The sequence below is a fragment of the Ruditapes philippinarum genome, unplaced genomic scaffold (assembly GCF_026571515.1).
Source record: "Ruditapes philippinarum isolate M1 unplaced genomic scaffold, ASM2657151v2 ctg8932_1_1_1_1, whole genome shotgun sequence".
Taxonomy (NCBI): Eukaryota; Metazoa; Mollusca; class Bivalvia; order Venerida; family Veneridae; genus Ruditapes; species Ruditapes philippinarum.
In genome coordinates, this window is record NW_026860645.1 from 90,565 (window position 1) to 103,499 (window position 12,935).

Consider the following 12,935-nt stretch of genomic DNA (forward strand, 5'->3'; position numbering starts at 1 on the left):
CAAGTGACATAACTCCTGATATTAAAAAAATATTCCCTTTTAGTTATTACACCATCTGTTAGATATGAAATCATTTTACTGGACCATGACAAAAGTTTTACAATGTAAGTTACATAAATCTTGATATTTAAAAAATTATTTCCCTTTAGTTATTACACCATCTGTTAGATATTATGAAATCATTTCACTGGGCCATGACAAAAGTTTTACAATGTAAGTTACATAAATCTTGATATTTTAAAAATTATTTCCTTTTAGGTATTACACCATTTGTAAGATTTGAAATCATTTCATTGGGCCATAATAAAAATTTTGTTTGGCAAGTGAGCCATATTAAAGGAGCTTCCCTGAGGTCAAAAGACTTAAAAACAAAACAAAAAATGAAATTCTTTTATAGATAAAGTGAAGAGTTTTAATGATATAATCTGAAAAAGGAAAATAAAGAAATTTACCCAGTATTAAATTGAATATCGATTTTTTGCTTCATAAATTTGCAAAACAATTATGATTGTTTTGAAAAAACTGTGTGAGAATGATAGGAAAATTTGCACACAAGTTTTTGGTCCAGATCTTACATCAAATGGTACACAAATGGTGGGAAAAATATTTGCAATCCTGTCATGTCAAAAAAAAACTCAGTGGAGTCCCTTTAAGGACAGGCTATCATAGCCCTCTTGTATTTAGTTTTATGGCAGGTTATTTTTTGGTACTCACAAAATTTCCATTGTACATGTAGCAGTTTCATATATATCATATTGTACAAGTCATAACACAATTTTTTTGAAATAGTGAGATACCCTTGTTATGTGTATGTTTTCATGTTTTCCATCTTTTTTTCAGACACATTTTGTGTTTGTAATATTTTTCCTGAAAATTGTTCATTCCTTTCTTTATATTTAGCTGTTTTATATTATACTTTAATATATTTTTTTCTCACATTTTCCTTTGATATTTGTTGGTAGATTTTATAACTGTCTAAATGGTTTTAACTAACAGCCTAAATGGAAGTAAATTATGTCTTTTTTTCAAGGATTTTACAACAAAATGTTGCTTACGATGAAAATGGAAACTGCCGGGTCACAGCAGACGACAATTTAGAATGTAACCTTTATCCTCCATCAAGGTTACAATGGAACATTCCATCTCTGCTTGGTTCAAGTGTGAAACGGGCTGTTTCAATTATGTCACAGGTTGTTCACCATCCCCTTTTGAGTTTGATAATCTTAAAACAAAATTTTGTTAATGTTTTAAGTTACATTATGCTTTTTTGTTTGTTTATTTTTGTTTTTGTTTTTTTAATGGCTGACAAAGTAGCTTATAATCATGTTTGAATGTTTTTTTTATGTTTTTTTTTCTATTGGAGTTAGATCAAAATGAATATATACTGAGATTCAAAAAAGCCATATCTCCATATATCCTATTTGGTATCTTCCAGCAGAAATTTCCTGTTTCATTCTTAACCCCTTTCCCTACATGCACATTCCTATCTTTCCCAAGAAGCAATATTTTTGTTTTGTTATGCCATTTTATTTGGAAGGGGTTCTCTTAGCTTGGGTCATATTATGTCAAGGAAGTTTTGGATTTATTTATGGGAGAAAATTTTGCAGCTAGATTAGGAGAAGATAAGCTTATACCTACTGCCATCTTAGGTCTTCCAACATTGAACTTGTAAAGTTGCCATTGACCTTTAAGCAAAAGTTGTCATTGACCATTAAGGTAAAACTGTCATTGTCCTTTAAGGTACAGTTGTCATTGACCTTTAAGGTAAAGTTGTCATTGACCATATAAGGGAAAGTTGCCATTGCTTTTTAAGGGAAAGTTGCAAATGAACTTTAAGGGATCATTGTCATTGACCTTTAAGGGAAAATTGTCATTGACTTTTAAGGTAAAGTTATCATTGACCTTTAAGGGAAAGTTGTCATTGACCTTTAAGGGAAAGTTGTCAATGACCTTTAAGGGAAAGTTGTCAATGACCTTTAAAGTGAATGTTGTCATTGACCTTGAAAGTGAATGTTGTTATTGACCTTTGAGGGAAAGTTGTCATTGACCTTTTAAGGGAAAGTTGCCAATGACCTTTAAGGGAAAGTTGCCAATGACCTTTAAGGGAAAGTTGTCATTGACTTATAAGGGAAAGTTGCCATTGACCTTTAAGGGAAAGTTGCCATTGACCTTAAAAGGGAAATTTGTCATTGACTTTTAAGGGAAAGTCGCCATTGACCTTTAAGGTAATGTTGCCATTGACCTTTAAGGGAAAGTCGCCATTGACCTTTAAGGGAAAGTTGCCATTGACCTTTAAGGGAAAGTTGCCATTGACCTTTAAGGGAAAGTTGTCATTGTCCTTTAAGGGAAAGTTGTCATTGACCTTTAAGGGAAAGTTGTCATTGACCTTTTAAGGGAAAGTTGCCAATGACCTTTAAGGGAAAGTTGCCAATGACCTTTAAGGGAAAGTTGTCATTGACTTATAAGGGAAAGTTGCCATTGACCTTTAATGGAAAGTTGCCATTGACCTTAAAAGGGAAATTTGTCATTGACTTTTAAGGGAAAGTTGCCATTGACCTTTAAGGTAATGTTGCCATTGACCTTATAAAGGAAAGTTGCCAATGGCCTTTATAGGGAAAGTTGCCAATGACCTTTAAGGAAAAGTTGCCAATGACCTTTAAGGGAAAGTTGCCATTGACCTTATAAGGGAAAGTTGTCATTGACCTTTAAGGGAAATTTGTCATTGACCTTTAAGGTAAAGTTGTCATTGACCTGTAAGGGAAAGTTGTCACTGACCATTAAGGTTAAGTTGTCATTGACCTTATAAGGGAAAGTTGCTTTTACTCTTTATAGGGAAAGTTGCCAATGACCTTTAAGAGATCGTTGTCATTGACCTTTAAGGGAAAATTGTCATTGACTTTCATGGGAAACTTGCCAGTGACCTTTAAGGGAATTCGTCATCGACTTTTAAGGGAAAGATGTCAATGTCATTTAAGGTAAAGTTGTCATTAACCTTTAAGGGAAAGTTGCCATTGACAAGGGAAAGTTGCCAGTGACTTTTAATAACTTATAAGGAAAAGTTGTCATTAACCTATAACAGAAAGTTGCCATTAATGTGACCTGAAGCACAATTACTAAAGATGTGATTTGTTACTGTTTATCTTTTTCTTCTTTTATTAAATTATCATTGTTGTCAACATCATAAAATGTCTTTTTCATTGACTTAATCACTGTGGTTACAAACTATGCTAGGGCTTTTTCAATTTCAGGAAAAAGGAGTTTCTGATAATTAAAGGTTAATGGTTTAATTCAAATGCTTACTAATGTCTTAACTTAGTGTTAATTTTGATAAGGAAATAACTCATGGTTGTTAGTTATAACAGGATCAATTTGATGACTCATTGGTGTATAATTAATGTGAATCTGAGTGTTACAAGTTAGACACAGTGAATGTTATGTGAATCTGAGTGTTACAAGTTAGACACAGTGAATGTTATGTGAATCTGAGTGTTACAAGTTAGACACAGTGAATGTTATATGAATCTGAGTGTTACAAGTTAGACACAGTGAATTTTCTTATTTTTGTTCCTGCTCTGCTGTTATATTTGCACTTTCTTACATATTTCCTTCTGTAGACAATTTTTGCACAATGTATTCATTACATATATGCAAGACCAAGCTTTCAAGTACTCTGACTGAAGGGGTTGTTGGTACAGTGTAACCTCGACAAAGTGGATCTCTGTAGAGCAGTTACCTTTTTACAACCACAGTATCAGTGTTTCCCAAATAAGGACTTCATAATGAATATAACCTCTCAAGGTCAAAACCTCTCAGCAATTTACCAAAATATTTGTCTGCCAGAAGATGTTACTCTACAGATGTTGCACTCTTTCTTGGGACTGTTCCTGGGGACTGTTCTAGGGACTGTTTCTTGGGGACTGTTTCTGGGGACCATGGTCTGGGGACTGTTTCTTGAGATTGTTTTGAGGACTGTTTCTGGGGTCTGTATCTGGGAACTGTATCTGGGAACTGTTTTTCATAGCTGTTTCTGGGGACTGTCTCTAGGGGCTGTTTCTGGGAACTTTTTCTAGGGACTGTTTCCGGGGTCTATTTCTTGGGACTGTTTATGGGAACTGTCTAGGAAAAGTCAACATAATTATGACCTATACTGTGTTGGTGTGATGTAAAAACCATCAACAATAATTTTCAAAAAAGGAAGTTTTTTTCCCTGTAAGTTTGAAAGCAGAGTACTAATAAGTTTTGTTAAGTATATATATACATATATACATGTTTGTCTGTCTGTGCATGTGTTTATTAGATATATTTCTGCATGCAATTTCCACCTTTGTGCTTTTAATTTATATAAAATGGTTAAATTGTATGTTTATTTATGAAATAAATAAATAATTCATTGATTGCATAGATCCCTGACCTGTCTAATTCTAATTTTCAGATAAGTGGATACAATAAGACTTACGCCACAACATATTTGTTAACATTTAAAAAGCACATATTAATGTTTGTGGTTAAATCTATTGTTACTAAAATGAAAGGTTAGAGTAGGGATCTATCATATCATATCTGGAACTCTGCAAAGTGGGTGTTCCCAGCTAATCTGTGGGCATATACTAACTTTTACCATTACAGTTTCACTGTGCACTGTGCACTAACAATCACAAAAGATTAGTTAACCTGTTTTGCTTATTTTCTAAGCTGTAACTGTAAAAAATTGTTTGTACCGATGTAATTAGCTGGGAAATTCAAATATTCTTAATTCTTTCTTTACAGAATAATTTATTTCCTATTGTGAAAAATGACTCACAATTTAAAAGCAATGTGCAACACCTCACCCAAATCGAACTAAGAAAAGCACAAAATTACAATTTCCATTTTATTTCTGAGTGTATTTCTTAATAATCTTTACCATAGCTTTCTGTTTATGGTGTGGCCATTGAGCTATTGTGAAAAATTAAAGTTTTATGTTTTACATTTTTGGACCTCGGTGTAGTTTTATGTTTTCTTCTTCAGAAACGATTGATATTTATAAAATAACACATTGCATTATGACGCAACGTCCGTTTAACTGTACGCTAAACAGAATGTGAAGTTTATGCGAAAATAAAAACTTTGTCAAATAAATACAGAATCTTTGAAATTCATACAAATTACAGCAATTTACAATAAATTTTACATAGAATACGGATTTTTTTTTTATGATATTACACACATATTTAAATACAACTTTAGAGAGAGAAAAAAACTGTGACAGCATTATATGTAAAAACAGCATTGTTTAAATCTGAGGTTTAGGTGCGTCTTTAATGAATTATTTGATGTATGTAATATATAAAGAACACATAGTTACTATGTTAACATTGAGGTAAATATATTTCAGGCAATAGATGACGTTGATCATAGAGTTGAAGGTTATTTTAACTATGGGAAAGGTTTTATTAAAACATGTAAGGTAGGTAAACTGATGGAGTTTTTGTATAAAAGTAATATGATGTTTAGACTGGTTATGATTATATCCGGTTGATTTATAAAATGACTTGTTTGATAACGATTCTTTAAGGATTTATATTGCCTTGACTGGTTACTTGATTTATGTAACAAATATTTATATTGACTTGACTGGTTACTTGACTTATGTAACAAGGATTTATATTGACTTGACTGGTTACTAGGTCTATGTAACAAGGATTTATATTGACTTGACTGGTTACTAGATTTATGTAACAAGGATTTATATCGACTTGACTGGTTACTAGATTTATGTAACAAGGATTTATATTGACTTGACTAGTTACTAGATTTATGTAACAAGGATTTATATTGACTTGACTGGTTACTATGTTTATGTAATAAGGATAAATATTGACTTGACTGGTTACTAGATTTATATAACCAGGATTTATATCGACTTGACTGGTTACTAGATTTATGTAACAAGGATTTATATTGACTTGACTGGTTACTTGACTTATGTAACAAGGATTTATATTGACTTGACTGGTTACTAGGTCTGTGTAACAAGGATTTATATTGACTTGACTGGTTACTAGATTTATATAACCAGGATTTACATCGACTTGACTGGTTACTAGATTTATGTAACAAGGATTTATATTGACTTGACTGGTTACTTGACTTATGTAACAAGGATTTATATTGACTTGACTGGTTACTAGGTCTATGTAACAAGGATTTATATTGACTTGACTGGTTACTAGATTTATGTAACAAGGATTTATATCGACTTGACTGGTTACTAGATTTATGTAACAAGGATTTATATTGACTTGACTAGTTACTAGATTTATGTAACAAGGATTTATATTGACTTGACTGGTTACTATGTTTATGTAATAAGGATAAATATTGACTTGACTGGTTACTAGATTTATATAACCAGGATTTATATCGACTTGACTGGTTACTAGAATTTATGTAACAAGGATTTATATTGACTTGACTGGTTACTTGACTTATGTAACAAGGATTTATATTGACTTGACTTGTGTTACTAGGTCTGTTTGTAACAAGGATTTATATTGACTTGACTGGTTTACTAGATTTATTATAACCAGGATTTACATCGACTTGACTGGTTACTAGAATTTATGTAACAAGGATTTTATATTGACTTGACTGGTTACTTGACTTATGTAACAAGGATTTATATTGACTTGACTGGTTACTAGGTCTATGTCACAAGGATTTATATTGACTTGACTGGTTACTAGATTTATGTAACAAGGATTTATATCGACTTGACTGGTTACTAGATTTATGTAACAAGGATTTATATTGACTTGACTGGTCACTAGGTTTATGTAACAAGGATTTATATTGACTTGACTGGTAACTAGATTTATGTAACAAGGATTTACATTGACTTGACTTGTTACTAGATTGATGTAACAAGGATTGATATTGACTTGACTGGTTACTATATTTATGTAATAAGGATTAATATTGACTTGACTGGTTACTAGATTTATGTTACAAGGATTTATATTGACTTGACTGGTCACTAGATTTATGTTACAAGAATTTTGTATAAATTGACTGGTTATAAGTTTTAGGGATATATGACATCTGTGAACTTCAGACCTTTTATATGCTTACAAGGACTTAAATTATTTATTAAAATGATTCATAATAATATATATACTGGTTACTTCAATATAAAAATCAAAGATTTAGAATTTATTTACTGCTTGACTTACAGAAAGTTGACTGGATACATGTTTCAGTGAAAAAAAAGCCTTTTTTTTTTTTTTAACTAAATCTGACTTTGATGTTTCATGGTTACAGGTGAGCCCCGATGCATACATACAGATGGCGCTCCAGGTCACATACTTCAAGAATGCTGGGAAACCTTGTCTCACGTACGAGTCGTCAATGACACGTTTATATCTGATGGGGAGAACGGAGACGGTACGATCACTGACGCAAGAGTCGAATGAATTCGTAAAGTAAGTTTCAAGGATTTATATTGACTTGACTGGTCACTAGATTTATGAAACAAGGATTTATATTGACTTGACTGGTAACTAGATTTATGTAAATATCGATTTATATTGATGTGACTGGTTACTGGATTTATATCTGATGGGGAGAATGGAGACAGTTCGATCACTGACGCAAGAGTCGAATCAATTCGTAAAGTAAGTTTCTGCTATCTTGTCTTTATTAAACAACGAACATCTTGAAGACTTTGTGTAATCGCATGGCATTGACTTCCGTCCTGTCCTCAAATCAATGACAGAAATTTTTTGGTCAGCTAGATTCATGTTTGGTACACAAGATTAAAGTATCAAACCAAAATCGTTTCCCGAGCTTCTATTTTTAGAAACGAAAGTCACTATAACATTTATGGATTTTTGCAAGATGAATTACTGAAATCCTTAGTTTGAAACGAAACAGAATTGTTTTTCTCAACAAAATATAAAAGCAGAAGGCTGCTTTAAGGGATCTTCCATGGAAAAATTTGTAATGCTTGTTGACATAAAATGTCATAGTAGCCGTATGCTTTTAATTCGATTAACTCTAAATATATTGGTCAGCTTACTTACTGCCTTTCTCATTTAGGCCATATATTGCACAGATTTGGCATTATTGAATTAAAATAGTACGACTCCAGATTCATGCTTATTTTGATGATAATTTTGAAAAATGTATTTAAAAGTAAAATATTAAACAAAGAAAATAATTTACACTTTTCAAACTGTAATTAAACCAATCCACAAAAATAACCAGAAAATAAATCCTTTCTGCGTTAGTTAAGCAATAGAAATATGGTGGTAAATAAAGGTGTTACGGTATACTGATATATTACAAAAAAATAAATTTAGTACTGCGGTACAATTTTTTGGAAAACCAGTATTTTATAAAAATCATAATTTTCAGATAATTGCCATCTAATTTCATACAAATTTTGCATAAAATCTTTTATTGCCGAATTTTATTGGCGCCAAAGTAAGATGAAAATATCCGACAACTAGTAGACACTTAAAAGTCAATAAGCGGCCTTGTAATTTACATTAGCGGCCCAGATGTGAAAGGTCATGCGCGACTAGTTTTGTTAATCAAATTGTGTAACACTTTACTTTCTATTCAGTCCTTACATTTTTTTTAAGTTTCAAGTGTATAATGTTACTCCATCTTTACATCAAAACATATGCACGACAATACATTTTTAGCTCGACTATTCGATAAGAATATGTAGAGCTATTGTAGTCACCCGAGCGTCGGCGTTGGTCTAGGCGTCTGCGTCGGCGTAACCACTTATGTAAAAGTTTTTGTAATAGTTCAAATATTTTCAAAGTCCATTGACATATGGCTTTGAAACTTTGCACAGTTGTTCACCATCATGACCCCAACCTGTAAACAGGAGGAGGTAACTGTATCAAGCATTTTTTTTTACTATCAAGCACTAAGAATAGTCGAGCGTTGCTGTCCTACCGACAGCTCTTGTTGCTGTATTGTTACACCCCTAGTGATAAATACTGCAAAATTAGGCATTAATTGCACATCGTATGAAAAGTATTACTTGAATATTGAATATGTTTACTTCTCTTAAACTCTTAGAATATTTTCCTCAAGTTTGATATTCTTAAAATAGTTTGACTCATCTCGCGACATGCAGCTATAATGCACATGACCTATGTAACAGTCCCATTCCTTTATAATGGGGTATACATGTTGATGGGAAATGTTATACTGTATGATGGCTAATTTGGTACACTTTGAGCAAAGCGTTGTCGATAGCAAAAACACAACCTATATCAGTTTAGTCTTTTCCTCTTGTTGCTAGCGAAGCAGGATAAACGCGTCTTGTGAAGTGGTGTGATGCCGCCCTGTCGCTTGGCTTTTATTATATACAATTAGTCAATCCTTCGATTGGAGCCAAGCGACAATGTGACAGACATGGGACATCGAAGAACTTGTTAGCAACAGGACAACAGTGTAACAAACCACAACAGTGTAACAAACCCTCCCTCGTGTATTGCAAGCATGATGCACAATAGTGTTCAATATCAAACAACTTTATACTGGCCAAAAAGCCTCAAAAAATGGTCTATCTTAAGGAACCTATCCCAAACTGCAGCTCTGCAGATGTCATGACTAACTTAATTTTATGTTAAAACCTTGTTATATATACTAATTAAAACTTACTTTTCATCCTTGGTTTTAAATTGTTGAAATCTTATATTAAAATGTTACCATCTTATTTCACATGACAATATTTATCAAGTTGTTATTTACTCTGATTGTGAAACTATTGTAGTTTAGTCTTTTAAATAAGAAACTGTGATAGTAAAGTCTATTAAAGGGAAGTAATAAAAAGAAAAATATTTTTTATATTAAGATTAAGTTAAAGTTTAGTTAAAGTTTAAAAAAAAAATGAAATTCCATAAATTATATACAATAAGTGTTTATTTGGCCTTTAAAGTCACATTGTGCCTCAGAAAAGAGTATAAATGAGCCGCGTCACAACAAAACCAACATAATGGGTTTGCGACCAGCATGGATCCAGACCAGTCTGTGCAATCAGGATCCATGCTGTTCGCTAACAGACCCTATAACAAGTAGAGAAACTGATAGAAAACAGCATGGATCCTGATCAGACTGCGCGGATACGCAGGCTGGTCTTGATCCCTGCTGGTCGCCAACCTATTATGTTGGTTTTATGTGACAGTCTCATTCCTTTGTAATGGGGTATACATGATAATGGAAAATGTTATACTGTAAAGTGGCTAATTTGGTACACTTTGCGTGTTGAGTTTTTGATAGCGACAACACCACCTACCACCTATATTGTTATCGCCTAATTTCCTCTTGTTGCTAGCGAAGCACGCAAAAGGGTGCGTTGTCATGTGACGCGATGTAGCTTGGCTGATATATATACAAATAGCCAATCCTTTCAGCCGAGCAACAATGTGACATCGCGAGAACACGCCCGCATGACAGCATGACAGCACACAGTTTGTTGTGCTTCGTTAGCTACACCTTGTCACTGTTGCTAGCAACACCTTGCACTTAAGTGTTCCTAATCTGACAACCATATTAATTCTGGCCAATACAGCCTCAAAACTATAATTTATGTTAAAACTAGGTACCATCGTCACACTGCAGCTCTGCAGATTTGACAGTACATATAATTTGGCTTCATTTCATTAGTACAGCATGTTATATATACTAATTAAAACTTACTTTTCATCATTGGTTTTAAATTGTTGAAATCTTTCATTAAAATGTTACCATCTTATTTCGTATGACAATATTTATCAAGTTATTATCAACTCTGATTGTGAAACAATGTATTTAAGTCTTTTAAATAAGAAACTGTGATAGTAAAGCATAATAAAGGGAAGTAATAAAAAGTAAAATATTTACTGTAGATCTACATGAGGAAAATAAAAATTTAAGATAAATTTCTATAAAATTTGAGCAGTTGAATTTTACTGAAGCATGAAATTCCATAAAATTATGAAAACAATCTAATTCACCTTAATTAAATATTGATTTGGCCTCAGAAACAAGTATCCTGTTTTACTCGTTTTCTTGGGGTTTAAAGACTAAAACTTGATTGGATAATATTTATAAAACATTTTGTTACAGTATTTTTAGCCTGACACACAGAGAAATACCTTATTTAACACAATATAGATCTAAAGGAAGAAAGATAGTAACTGTAAGTTAAATAAAAGATATTTCTGCTTGTATAAGTGAACCAGGTGCTTTCTCATATTATCGTGGAATTTGATTGATTGTTAAGGCTGGTCGCTATGTGATGATTTTACTCTACGCACCAGTTCAAATCATTAATGCCACTCCTAATTAAGTGTTAACTGGCTTAAATCTGTAATTTTATTTTGTTTTGGTAACAGCTTGGTAGGCTATAGCTCATATTGACACCTCTTTGGTAGTCCAAGTGATTTTGTTTGTTTCATAAATAGTTTGAACTCAATTTTAGTGTTGTTATTTACATAATCCCTATGTTAAGATTATGTTTATTTTTTAGTTAAGCAAGGAATAATACAGTTTTCCATTGCATTTGTCAAGAATAAAATTGTTTTGGATAAACAAATTGTTTCATTTGGAGTTCTGATATCTTTCTTATACTTTCTATTTGTGGAACAAATATTTTAAGCTGTATTGTACATAGTGTAGTGTGAGACCGTCATTTGAAGCGTCTTGTGTCAGAGACCCGCTGGTGGGGGGGATGATAAATTTAATGTTTATTCTCTGGATTTTATGATTATATCCACATTATTTTGGTTTATAATCTGCTTTTGTCGCATTTCTTTTGTGTTGGTTTTTTTTACCGAAAATGATCAGCTAAATAGACACGTCTTCGGATATCAACGGAAATTGCTTGCATCTGTTTCTGTTTATACGCCCGTTTGAAAAACAAACTGGTCGGGTTATATTATAGTTCCCCCTGGGGGGTGGGCGGGCGAGAGGACGGGCGGCGTCTAATTATGCCCCCAATTCAAAGAAGAAGGGGTATATTGCTTTGCATTTGCCGGTCCGTAGACCAAATGGTTTCCGAGTGATAACTAAAGAACACTTAGGCCTAGGAACTTTAAACTTGGTATGGTGATTGGTCATGACCAGTAGATGACCCCTATTGATGTTGGGGTCAAAGGTCAAGGTCACATTGACCTTGTAAGTAAAAACGGTTTCCGATCAATAACTTAAGAATGCTTAGGCCTAGGAACTTCAAACTTGGTATTGGTGATTGGTTATGACCAGCAGATGACCCCTATTGATTTTGGGGTCAAGGTGTCAAAGGTCAAGGTCACCTTGACCTTGTAGGTAAAAACGGTTTCTGATCAATAACTAAAGAACGCTTAGGCCTAGGAACTTCAAACTTGGTATGGTGATTGGTCATGACCAGCAGATGACCCCTATTGATTTTGGGGTCAAGGGATCAAAGGTCAAGGTCACATTGACCTTGTAGGTAAAAATGGTTTCCGATCAATAACTAAAGAACGCTTAGGCCTAGGAACTTCAAACTTGGTATGGTGATTGGTCATGACCAGCAGATGACCCCTATTGATTTTAAGGTCAATGTGTCAAAGGTCAAGGTCACATTGACCTTGTAGGTAAAAACGGTTTCTGATCAATAACTAAAGAATGCTTAGGCCTAAAAACTTCAAGCTTGGTATGGTGATTGGTCATGACCAGCAGATGACCCCTATTGTTTTTGGGGTCAAAGGTAAAGGTCACATTGACCTTGTAAGTAAAAACGGTTTTAGATCAATAACTAAAGAACGCTTAGGCCTAGGAACTTCAAACTTCGTATGGTGATTGGTCATGACCAGCAGATGACCCCTATTGATTTTGGGGTCAAGGTGTCAATGGTCAAGGTCACATTGACCTTGTAGGTAAAAACAGCTTCCGATCAATAACTTAAGAACGCTTAGGCCTTGGAACTTCAA

The 12,935-nt window shown here is 33.3% G+C and overlaps 1 protein-coding gene across 1 annotated transcript in view; it reads left to right on the plus strand.

The window, feature by feature from the left end:
* Positions 1–7,501, plus strand: part of LOC132712872 (carnitine O-palmitoyltransferase 1, muscle isoform-like) — a 37,371-nt gene extending 29,870 nt beyond the window's left edge. Inside the window, exons 13-15 of the mRNA XM_060695311.1 lie at positions 1,031–1,190; positions 5,375–5,446; positions 7,300–7,501. Coding sequence (XP_060551294.1) covers positions 1,031–1,190; positions 5,375–5,446; positions 7,300–7,464 — 397 coding nt within the window. The 3' untranslated portion in view covers positions 7,465–7,501. The remainder of the gene's footprint in view (positions 1–1,030; positions 1,191–5,374; positions 5,447–7,299) is intronic.
* The last annotated feature ends 5,434 nt before the right edge of the window (positions 7,502–12,935 follow it).